Source organism: Arvicola amphibius, chromosome 6 (genome assembly GCF_903992535.2).
Source record: "Arvicola amphibius chromosome 6, mArvAmp1.2, whole genome shotgun sequence".
NCBI classification, from domain to species: Eukaryota; Metazoa; Chordata; class Mammalia; order Rodentia; family Cricetidae; genus Arvicola; species Arvicola amphibius.
Window position 1 is genome coordinate 95,509,264 of NC_052052.2, and position 12,451 is coordinate 95,521,714.

The 12,451-nt window shown below is 36.3% G+C and overlaps 1 protein-coding gene across 1 annotated transcript in view; it reads right to left on the reverse strand.

Annotated features, from left to right (window-relative positions):
- Positions 1-12,451, reverse strand: part of Plxdc2 (plexin domain containing 2) — a 389,349-nt gene that overhangs the window by 40,669 nt on the left and 336,229 nt on the right. The window contains exons 10-12 of the mRNA XM_038334190.1: positions 8,602-8,668; positions 3,817-3,964; positions 2,498-2,536 (exon numbers count right to left, since the gene is read on the reverse strand). Coding sequence (XP_038190118.1) covers positions 2,498-2,536; positions 3,817-3,964; positions 8,602-8,668 — 254 coding nt within the window. The remainder of the gene's footprint in view (positions 1-2,497; positions 2,537-3,816; positions 3,965-8,601; positions 8,669-12,451) is intronic.

The window sequence follows — 12,451 nt, forward strand, 5'->3', positions numbered from 1 at the left end:
GTTCGAGACCAGCCTGGTCTACAGAGCTAGTTCCAGGACAGGCTCCAAAGCCACAAAGAAACCCTGTCTCGTAAAACAAAACAAAACAAAACAAAACAAAACAAAAAAAAGATTGTATTTTGTTTTGTCATTCTTCAATGCTTTAAACAAAAACTAAGATGTTGGTAATATATTAGAGATCTCCTTTCAATGTGCACTGTACAAAATATTAATTATGTGAAAGACTATTTGTAAGATAATTTTGTTTTCGAATACTGGAGAAATGCCAGACGAATATATTCCCTCATTTTGAAGATCCCTTTGGAGGGCATATTCACTGTAGTAAAGAAGTTGCTTAACAATCGCCCACTATTGTCAGCTGCAGGCCTGCAGCAAGACTTCACATAGCCATAGCGAGCAGCCAGAAGAAGACTGAATGGATGAGTGAGTGAACCAAGGTTGTAAACAATTCTTCACTGAAGAAACTTTAATAATCGTCCACTCAGAGAATCTTATACTAATTAATGAAAGAGCACAGTAATCCTTTTTTCCTATTAACACTATAGAATCTTCTAAACAAACAAGCAAACAAGCAGAAAAATGAAGGAAGAAAAATAAAATAAACATGAAACTTCTACTTATGTTAAGAATTTTGTTTTCACAAATATAAGAGAAAACCCCAGAAGTTTCTTGGGAATGCCTCCCTCTTTTTATTAAAAATTCTTTTATTTATTTATTCCTTTTTAGAATTCTTTTAATACAATCTTTTCTCATTTTACATAGCATATCCCCATTTCCACTCCCTCCTCTCCTCCTGTTCCTCCCTTCCTTTCTGGTAAACCACCATCCACAGAAAGGGTAAGACATCCTTACTCCTCAGAAAGGATAAGACATCCTTTGGGGAGTTAACAAAGTCTGACTCTTCACTTGGAGGCCAGGCCAAAGCCCTCCCCCGAGCCCAAGAGAGGGAGGAATGATAATATGAGAAAAGGGGTCAAGACTACAATGGTGATACCCACAGAAACAGCTGACCAGAGCTAGTGAGAGCTCACTGACTCTGGACTGATAGAGGGGGAACCTGCATAAAACCAAACTAGACCCACTGAATGTGGGGGACAGTTGTAAGATTTGGGCAGTCTGTGAGGTCACTGGCAGTGGAACCAAAATTTATCCAAAGTGCTTGAACTAGAATCTTGGAATTCCTTCTTTACATAGAGTAGATTTCACTGTGAATGAACACCCTCCTTCATAGAATACAATGTCTCCTCATTGTCAACATTAGGACTTAGGATCAAAAGATACTTATCAGCAACCCTCTCTGGGAAACCTTGTATTAGAGAATTGCTAATATCTTTTGAAACCTATGATTTTAGTTTTTACAACTGTAATTCACAATGGTCATTTGTAAATGTTTCCATTTACTGATTTAGTGCAATAACGTATAAGAAATTATTGTATCAAAACACTAGGCAAATATGAAAGAGTGGACAGCTGGTATAAAGACACTTACAGAAAAATTAACCTAATTTTCTTTTACATGGACTGGTGTAAACTCCAGAGATGTGCACATTAATCTGAGAATGCACAGACTGTTGATTATTTAATGCTGATTGAGTAACAATTATTTTCTACAATTACAAGTGAAAGAGCCTCAAATATATCACCTATCTATCAACTATTTTCCTCCCCACCCCATCACTTTTTGCTGTTGTTATTTTGAGACAAGCTCTTCTTACTTATCAGAGACTGATCTTTAACTCATGATCATACTACTTCAGTCTCATGAGTGAGTCTCAGCTAGTAAACCATATGAAAATACAGAAGTAACCCATGCATTGACCATGACATTGTCAAAGATTTTTCATGTCCTAGACACTACTAGCAAGTAGTAATCCTTTCTTGAACGAAACAAAGAAATTCTCACTAATTTTTTATTAATACCCAGCACAAACATGAGCAAATATAATTTAATAAAATATATTTTAAAACATAATTAATATTTTTCATTGTATTACCTAAAAACACTTTTCTTTAAAATTCCAAGTACCAGTATAGAAAACTTTGTTACTGTTAAGATGTTCTTTTGAATATTTAAATCTTGTCTTTTGCATCATAGAACAGATGAAAAGATCTAGCATAATATAGTTGCATGCTTACTGACCTACTTTTTAATTGTATATGAAAAGCAACCAATCATAAAATTCAGTGAAAAAAAAAAAACCTTGCACAGATAACTACACACACTTCCCTAAGGGCAAGGGCAAGAAAACGCAGCAATACCTGTGGCTGACTGTCTGACCTCATAGAGTGGTGAGGCCATGCACACAGATAGACAAACACAAGGATTAGGATTTCCTTTTATTTGTTTACCCAACCCAATGAATTCTTCACGTGTTAAACAGCAATCAGAATGAAATCTAATCCTCTTCTGTCTTTGGAATCCCACATGCCCTTTATTAAAGTGAATCCAGTGAATGAGGTCTATGAGTATTTACAGAAGAAAGGCGCGCACTCCTACCTCCATTATCTTTAAGATGCAGTGCTATCTTCGTGTCATCTGAAAGAGAAGGCGACCGCTATTACAACAGAGAAAGATCCCAAGGATGCGCAAATCCTTACTTGGCAACTGTCTTAACTCAAACACTTAGATTTTATACTTTAGAGACTAATTTCTAGCTCAGTGGGAAAACAGGATCCAACTTTACATGATATAGCAATAAAATTTATCTCAGAGATGGTTTAGGCTAAAATATTAGTAACATATCTGAGCCTTGATTCTGTGAGAATTGATAAAAAATGTAGTTATAGCATGAAATAGATTTTTAACTTTCTAAAACAACTTATAATAGGACTTCATTTGAAATCAAGACCAAGACTATTACAAAGTAAGAGGAATAATTAGGATTTATCAATAGTTAAAGATTCATCTTAATTTGTATCAGTAATGAATAAATTTATATCTGAATGGCTAAACATGGGGCATAATGTTCCATTTCAAAAGTTATATTTTACTATGGAAGTTAGAGTTTCAATTAAAGCACGTTTTTCACAGTCTTTAGAATAATGACCCCAAATAATTTGAATTTAAGTATATGTTGCTTTTAAGAAAAACACAATGCAGTTGGCATTTGCCCTCCACCTCTCTTTGTTCCACTTACTTTATAATACCAAATTAAATTTCAATCAAGAACTAAGGCTTAAAATTTTACTTATTATTCCAAAGAAGGCAACACTTACGACAATAAGACATGAAACTATGTTCTCCCCTAAAGAAATATTCTGTCCCCTATTCCTTATTATACCATATAGAATAGTAAGTTATCAAATAATGACTATTATATTTTCTCCACACATGAATTTTACCTAGGCATTAGCACTTTAGTAGTTCCTTCTTCTCCATAAAAGGAGGTACCCTTCAAGAACAACTTTGTATTGAGTGTCTCTGTGATTGACTGCATTCAGGAAACACCACTGCATAACTGTATGTGAGTAAAATGATCAGAATTTCATAGAAATAGTCATTTATGTGCAGATTTCTTTTGATTAATGTATCAGGATTGTAGTTTGATGACGACTAAATTTAGCCACATGAAAAGAAATGATTTTTTCCTTTTCTAAGGGGAAAAAAGAAGCCAGATTATGGATACTAGCTAAGGCTTAACAAGAGGAACAGTATATATAAAGAATACCAGCATGTTTTCTGCCCGTGGTAACTCTGAATCTGAAAAATTCTTTGAGAAGTTAATTAGCCAAACAATATTCGTTTTCTCCACTAAGCAGTTGTTACCCAGCAATCTTTTCTTTCCTATAAAAACAAGCAAACAATCTTGTGGGCACCTTCCGTGGGCAGGCTGGTGGGCAGCTGGGATGTCACGGCTCTCCTGGTGGTGGTCAGGACCCTGAATTGCATGGTGGTTGTGTGCAGGGTTGTGGTGGTTTGAGAACTCTCCGCAGGCTCTGTGCTCTCACACATCCTCTCCTTTGACTGGTAGGAGACACAGAAGTGAAAATCAGCAGACTGAACACATTTTGTCTTTAAACTTACATCAAAGAAATCAGACTTACACCACAAAAAACATCTCAAATTCATGGCAAGAGTAAATTATTTTTGTGTCAGACTCTTCCTAGAATTTGCTAATTTACAAAATATATAAGAAGGATGCAACAAATTACAACAAATTACACACGTCTTCAGATATTTGGAGTCACCTTTTTCAGGTGACTAACATTATTATTTCAGGTGTTTAACATTATATATAATTCTTTATCTTGCCTTTTTTATTTGATAGATATATCTATGAAATATGTGATATCAAAAGTTAATAGAATTTAAAGTTAGAAGAAAAGCATGTGCTTGTAGAAAAAATTTCCCACCTCTTTGGATCTATGGAGTGACCTGTTATATCTTAAACATTCCCTCATAGCTCCAGGCATTTTACAACCTCAAAGTTAATCTTTTCCAGATTGAACAGAAATTTTAAATTTTGTTTTCTCTCACGAAATATCAAAAACAACATAGATAAAATTTTTATTTAATCAGTCTAGCAGGGATATACAGAAGATACTAAGGAGAAACACATTTTTTTAAAAAAATTATAACCTACAAAATAAATCCCAGTTTTCACTAGAAGGGACTCTTATTGTAAAGTTATAAGTTGATGTTGTGAACAACCTCTTTGTGCTCCAAAGATTCCTTTGCTCTGATAAAAGGTGGCTGCCCTAACTATGGGCAGTACTCATGACATATTTAAAATTATTGGTAAGTAACTGTCTTGTCATGAATGGAGAATGAAGAATCTTTTCACCAGTGAATGAAGAGTTCTTGTAAAGCTGCTTTATCATTAGTCAGAAATACTTAGGTTTAGGTTTATTCTCTGCTTAGATTACTGCATCTTCTCAGCTTCAAAGATTCCTTTAGCTTTGACTCCTCCCCAGCTATAATTCACAATTTCTGATATTCAGATAGAAATCTCTAGAACTGTTCTCAACTGTTCTCATGTATCTTACTTCTTTCCATATGTACTTTGCATTGAGATTCTTCTCACTTGAACACACAATAATCGTTCTGCTTTAATCTCCTTTCTTCTACCACCTCCGCCTAACTTTTCAATACCTTCAGGTATCTCATATTTTAAGCACTTTCTTGGAAGATGCCTAATTCTGATCAAAGTGGAAGGTCTTCTTTAGCTTTGCCCACTCCAAAGGCAGGCAGGACGGAACAGTCATCCCCAAACTCCACAAACTAATCAGCATTCTCACTCAGAAAATCAACAGTGCCTGGAAATTGTTTCGCATATGGATAATCATATGTTCAAAGGCCGTGGTACCAGTTCACTCTACTTAACAACCACAATCCCAGAGTAATTCTCCCTGCTCTGCCCTGGGTTCACCTTTCATTTCCTTGATGAAAGAGGCCATCAGTAGGATTTCTTTACAAATGAAATGTGTTTCTGCCTGAGAATATCCCCCTTCCTTCTCTTCCAGAAGACAGCTATCATGCCTCATATTTTTTCCAGCTGCATTCAATTCAGTTCACTCCCTTGGGTTTTGTGAACTTGGTATTTGGATATTTTTTTTTCTTTTCAACATCAGTCATGTGTAATTCTCTGATGACTTGTTACTGCTAACAATCTAACATAAGGTAAGTATGTCTAATCTTACACTCTATCTAGACCCCCCCCCCCACTACTCCACAATACATCCTGGCACTGAATTATTCTACTTTTCCAACCAGTCATATTCAGACTTCCTAGGAGTTTGGTTTATCTTGATCATCTGAGACTCTCAGTTTCCCCACTAATTACAATCTTACTATTCCATGTCTAAGTCAAACTTTTTCCTATCATGTTTCCATGTATCTCCATATTTACTAAATCTCCCAAAGGAAACCTATGGCTAATCCACATTAGCGAACACAGATGCCCACTCTCGGTTTCTTTGATGCTCATCTTCTGACTTCTCTCTTACAGCTCCCTTGCTTCCTTCTTATTCTACCTCCCTTTAGCTTTGCAATTTTTATGTATATTTCTTGACCTTCCCTTTCACTCTGTGTTTTCTTATGCACTTCCATCTCTATACCCAGGATTTCATTTAACATCTTGATATTGAATGTTTACAAATCTGCATCTCAAGTTGACCTTCTCTTGAAAGCCAAACTCAAACATTCATCTGTTGAAAAGACATATGCAGGTGGATGTCCCAGACATCTTAAAATAAAGAAGTCTAGGATTGAATTTGCTGTCTATTGCTCTCACTGAGTTAATAAACAATCCTATGTTTAAGGTAAAATCTTGGATTTGGTTTGCTTTTGCATTTACAAAAGAAGAAGGCTGTGTATATAATGTAAATTTCAAAAGAGTATTAGAAATTTCACAAAATAAAGAAAATCTCTAAACATGTTTCTTTTTTACCTTTCCATCATTCCTCCCCAAATAAAACCCTATCTGCTCAAAGGGAACAAAATACATTAAGTAACACTGAAAACTCAAATATAAAAGCAGAGTTGGCTCAGAGAAACAAATGCCAACACCAATGTTGCTTAAAGGAGACCAACCTTGCATCAGCAGTAGACAGGATGAGCTGAATTTGGTGAACTTGTGTACTTACCTATGAGGAAAGGACTGCTTACCACACAAAGCTAGTGGTGTGGATAATTTAATTGTAGAAAAGAGGAACCATGGATTATTACAGAATGCATCGGATTCTGACCTTTAGTATCATCACAGTCTAGAGAGCATGGTAAATTATCCACCACTGTACCCAGGAGACTTTCCTCTGCCTTGTAAGGTTTATAGGGAGAATATTCTGGCGCAAGAGAGCTAAAATATCTGGGTCATATTCTGAACTTTTACACAATTATGAACATTCATTTCAAGTATCTTTTTGAGAAAACTGTGGTTACATGAATGTGTCTTATACCAGCTTGGCACACAAGCTAGAGTTATCAGAAAGAAGGGAACCTCAGTTGAGAAAATGCCTTTATAAGATCTGCTGTAGGGTATTTTCTTATTTATGATTGGTGATAGGTGGGAGAGGGTCCGGACTGTTGTAGGTGATGCCATCCCCGAACTGGGAATCTTGGGTTCTATAAGAAAGTAGGTTGAGCATGCCATAGGGTGAAAGCCAGTAAGCAGCACCCTTCCACAGCCTGTGTATCAGCTCCTGCCTTCAGGTTCCTGCCCTGTTTCTACTATGGAAATGTAAGTCAAATAAAGCCTTTCCTCCCTTCTCAGCTTGCTTTTTGGTCATTGTGTATCACTACAGCACCAAAAACCCTAACAAAGACAATGAGCACAACAAGGATCTGAAAACACAACTGGATTTGTCAGTGTGTTCTATGGAACTGTGTCAGATAACTGAGATAGATGATAGTTCATGTAAAATGCTCTAATTCCCCAAGTGAATAACAAAAACCAGGTAAAGCTTCCATAGTAATTTAAAAGCTCAACAATGTAAGATTTTACACGGGGTTTCACCATGTTTCTTAGGTTAGCCTCAAATTCATATCCTGTGCTTCCTAGATTACATGTATATCCCATGTTGACTTTCAAGAGTGTTACTTTTGTTTATTTATCTTAAATTTTATTTTATAATATTGGGATCTGACTGAGGGCTTCACACACTGAGGTGCATTTTGGGTCCCAGAATGTTCTCAAAGGAGCATTTCTCAAGACCTCTATGAGATATGCAAACTCAAGTGTATTTTCACAAAGCTCCTAGTAACCCACGATATTCCTAGTGGTTCCTGTGTTATCACTGGGGCTTGACTAGAGTCACTAGATGAGAAAACTTGTGTGTCATTGTTAATTGCCATTAAAATTTATATTTTAAAATTCGATGAAAGAGGGATCTGGAGAGATGGCTCAGTGGTGAAGAATGCACACTGTTCTTAAATAAAATTGAAGCTTCAATCCCATCACCCACAGCAGGTTCACTACTTCTTGCAGCTTTCTCCTGATGGAGAGACCTGCTGCCCTCTTCTGGCCACTGTGAGAGTAACATGCATGTAGTGCACATATATTCATACAGATACTCACATTTAATAAGCGACAAGAAATACTTAATGCACATATAAAACTTAGGGAACTTTGAAATGACTGATAGTAAGATTCAGGAAAACTTTAGTCAAGTTAAAATTGCTTTTTCATGTAAAAAAAACTAAAAATCACATTACCCACATCTCGCTTATTACAGCATAGCAAGTTCACTACAATCAATCTTTCCCTCAAACCATTACTTTGCTGTGATATTAAAAGAGGAGTAATGACTACTTAAAAGATAAAAAATAGGAAATATTTAGGAAATCTGCTTTTTGTGCATATATGTTCAATCCTGGATCTCCAGATCCCTATATAGGTACCTAATACTGGGAGCTCTCATGAACACTCCAATCCCCTATTCCTCCACCCTTCTTTTCTTCATGACAATAACAGTATCTCTTGAGAGGAGGGTAAGAATAGATTGTGGTGATACATGCAAGCCATTATCCCTGATGACTGGCATGTATTAAGAATTCACTTTCAATGTTTTGAGTTTTATTAAAGAACTCCATTAGGTACCACTTTAAGTGGCAGTGTCACATGCTATTTAAAACTGATGCCAGTGATTTATGGCAGAGCACACCTGTACTTCTTCCGGACATCCACTGTCCACCCAGTCCTGCCGGTGGCGGTCGAATCCACTGGAGCATCTTCAAAGACCCCATTGTAGTTGGAGAGAGGAAGCATAGCATGTAGGGAGGGGAACAGAAAGAAAAAGACTGGTAAACAGACTGTTCTCAGATTTCCAGCTGAGTATAGCCCCAATGTACCATTCACTGAGTGACTTCACTCACTCAGTCCTTGCTCCACTGCCAGCATCACACAGAGCAAGCCATCACCCCCAAGGCCTGCCACACTACACAACGCTGATGTAACCCTAAGCAAAATTAACAGATCACTATTACATAATGTTGGATTTCTTTCCCTCATTTTCCCAGTTATTCACTAAAATAAATGTATAGAAATAATTTGTAGTCATCGTTTTAAAAATATTTCTTATTCATTTGTTTATGGGAATACTTTTTTGTCTGTTTTATCTGGCCTTTATGGCACATTTGTTATTTTCAGCCCAGAGCATGACCCAAAGAAGCTTTGTAAAGTGCTGTGACCAACTGCTTTACTCTTCTTCTTTCCTCCCTCATAAAACAGTTCATTTACCTTTACCTTTCTAAATAATAATTTGAGTGTGTCTCTGTGGGGTGTGTGTTTGTGTGTGGTATATATGTGTAGTATGTGTCTATGCGTGCTTGTAGGTGTGCAGGCCTGGGGCACACAGGGGCTAGAGGAGGATGACAGGTGTCCTGTCATTCAGTGCTTTATCTCCTTCAAACAAACTTTCTCACTGAACCTGTAATGAGGCTGGTGGCCATCAACCCCAGAAATCTGTAACGGTAGCTCCAACCTCCCAAAGCACTAAGGTTACGGGTGCAGAAGTGACTCCACTCAGTTTTTGTCAAGAATTTGGGGGATTTGAACTTAGAGCCTTAAAAACTGTATAACAGCGTTCTTACCACTGATTCATCAACCCAGTTCCCAGTTACTCATGACTTAATGGCTAAATTTGATTGAGATCACTTCAAATTGAAGTCAGAATATCATACTGATTATATCTAATATATCTGACTCTTAAAATCTTTTTGTATAGAAATTTAATTTAGTTTGTCAGTCTATTGGTATTAAGGATATTTTTACTTCCCTTAATTTTAATAATTGAATATATTTTATAGTTAAGAATGTGGTGATATATTTTAATCTAAACGGAATTTATTTACTTAGCAAAGTAAATGTCATCCAATTCTTACTTAATATTTATTATGGTTTTAATTTGCAACTGTTCTTTTGGTCTTTGTTTTGAAATGAGTTCACATTATGGCTTTTTCTAAGAATCCTCACCAGAGACAATGTTCTGCCTGAGAGAGCATAATTCAATTCAATGGAATGTGAAAACAACCTTCCTGTCAGCAAGACAGACCGTATTTATCATTCTCTCCAGATTGACCCATTGAAAGATCAACCCATTGGGTTCTGTGTTACACCAAACACCTGCATTGAACAAGCTCAAGGGTGGCGTAAATGTCCATGTGAGCTTTGGCATCCTGATGCTGGGGATTTTTATGTAGCTGTAGCTCGTTTTTCCTTTTTTTTTTTTTTTTTTTTTTTTTTTGAGCTCTACCTTTTCCTCTGCTCACCTTCCTACCTTTCCCTTCCTCTTCAACCCTCTCCTAAGGTCCCCATGCTCCTAATTTACTCAGGAGATCTTGTCTTTTTCTACTTCCCATGTAGACTAGATCTATGTATGTCTCTCTTAGGGTCCTCATTGTTGTCTAGGTTCTCTGGGATTGTGATTTGTGGGCTGGTTTCCTTTGCTCTATGTTGCTGTTGCTCAGTGACTCTGTGGGATGTGGTGTTTATTTATTTCTGGGCTAGTGAGATGGCTGCTGTACCTTCTTTTTATCTGTCACCTGTTTAAATATTAAAGAATGTGCTGATACTTACTTTTGGAAGCTGTGAATATAGCAATTTTTTTGAAAAAAGAAAAAGTCCTTAGGAGTTACTTAATCACTAGTAATTAAATGGAACAGATAATTTTAAAATGTAGTTTGTTTTAATATACTCTTACTTAAATGTTTCACTTGGATATACTTATAATAAACTTGTATCAAATAACAATTGTGACACAGGCTAACCTCTTAACTTAGAAAAATTAGTCACTTAATTTGTTAAATTTACCAGGGAAAAATCAGAACACACAGTTTCCTTGATTTATTAAACAATCCTCAAGTCATACTGTGTGAAATTAAGTTCTGTGTGAAGTCAATTAAGTAACTCACTTGTTTATTTATTCACAGTTCATTTCCTAATAATTTTTCTGTAGTTTATGAAAATTGGGAAGGACTGAGGATTTGCTTAGGAAATGGCCAAAACTAGAACCAGGGAGGTTGCTCAATGAGGTAAGGGCTTTCCAATCAAGTGTGAAGATCTGAGTTAAGGTACCCAGCACTTAGGAAATAGTGGGTAAGGTAGGATGGGTCCCTAGTCACAGTGCCAGGAAAGTAGAGATTGGGTTAGACTGGCCCATGGACAGCTGGAAAAAACATGATGAAAATGAAGGATATGAGCTAGAATTCGTCTTAGCAACATTTTTATTGTTTTTTAAATGCTCGATTATTTTATGATAAATTGGAATTCAATTTCCTTCAGTCGTCTGTATTGCTGGGTGTCCACTCAAAAGCGATTACTTCAGTACTAAAAACATTTCCCTTAGGCTTGATGGCTGGCTTGTCTAGCTGAATCTCTTAGGCTATGATTCAGACAGTAAAAGAGTGATTAAGAAAGACATTCAACACTGACCTCTGGTATCTACATTCATGTGTGCAATCAGGTGCAATGTTCCTCTTATGTACAGCATCTATCAAATCAAGTGATCAAGTATAAACCTCATCATACTTCTTGTTTATTTTGCAAAAAAATTAGTTTCAGAAATAGGATTACTTTTGCAAGGGGAGTCCTATTTCCATTGTTGGTGGAAATCAACTATTAATGCACACATTAGGGAAGCTATAGGAGTTTAGATAACTCAAATCACAGCAATTTTGTTTCTAAAAACTCTCACAGACACACGATAAACAGAATGATTTGGTTCATAACTAATAGGAAATATTATTTTTGGAAATCTTAGAGGGGTTAAGCAAAGAAAGTTGATCATAAAGTTTAAAATGTCAATCTTTATCATTAGTACTTTTATTTTTTTTATTTTTTTTGTTTTTCGAGACATGGTTTCCCTGTAGTTTCTAGAGCCTGTCCTGGAACTAGCTCTTGTAGACCAGGCTGGCCTCGAACTCAGAGATCCGCCTGCCTCTGCCTCCCGAGTGCTGGGATTAAAGGCGTGTGCCACCACTGCCCGGCTTCATTAGTACTTTTAATTTAGAAAAATGAATGATATGCCATTTTTACTATTGGGTATTTCTGTTTTCTTAGTTGGCTTAAGTGTGATATTAAAATTTTATCCCCAAAATATCTTAATTCAACAAACATGATGTTTAAAGTTTTCATGGCACACAACTCCTGGAGAGACAGGATTACAGAGGAATCTATCAGGAAGTTAGTTGGCGGGCAATATTGCAAGACAAATTGTGAAATTTTACCTTGATACATAAGAATGTGCAGTATAAGAATGTGACTTATTCTTTAAATGCATTGTTAACTGTATAGAACCAGGTTTGTTACATTCTCATACATGTACTGTGACCATATTCAGCTTCCCTATTGCTCTTTCTTATCCCTTTTTCCATTCTCTTCTCCTCTTCCCTCTCGAAAGCCTTATATATTTTCTTTGAATTAAGTTCTTGATGTTAACTAAAGCTCACAGTCATAATTTAATGTAAATAAGTATAGTTCCCTGCAGAATTCAGGAAAGTTTCTGTAAGTGAGAA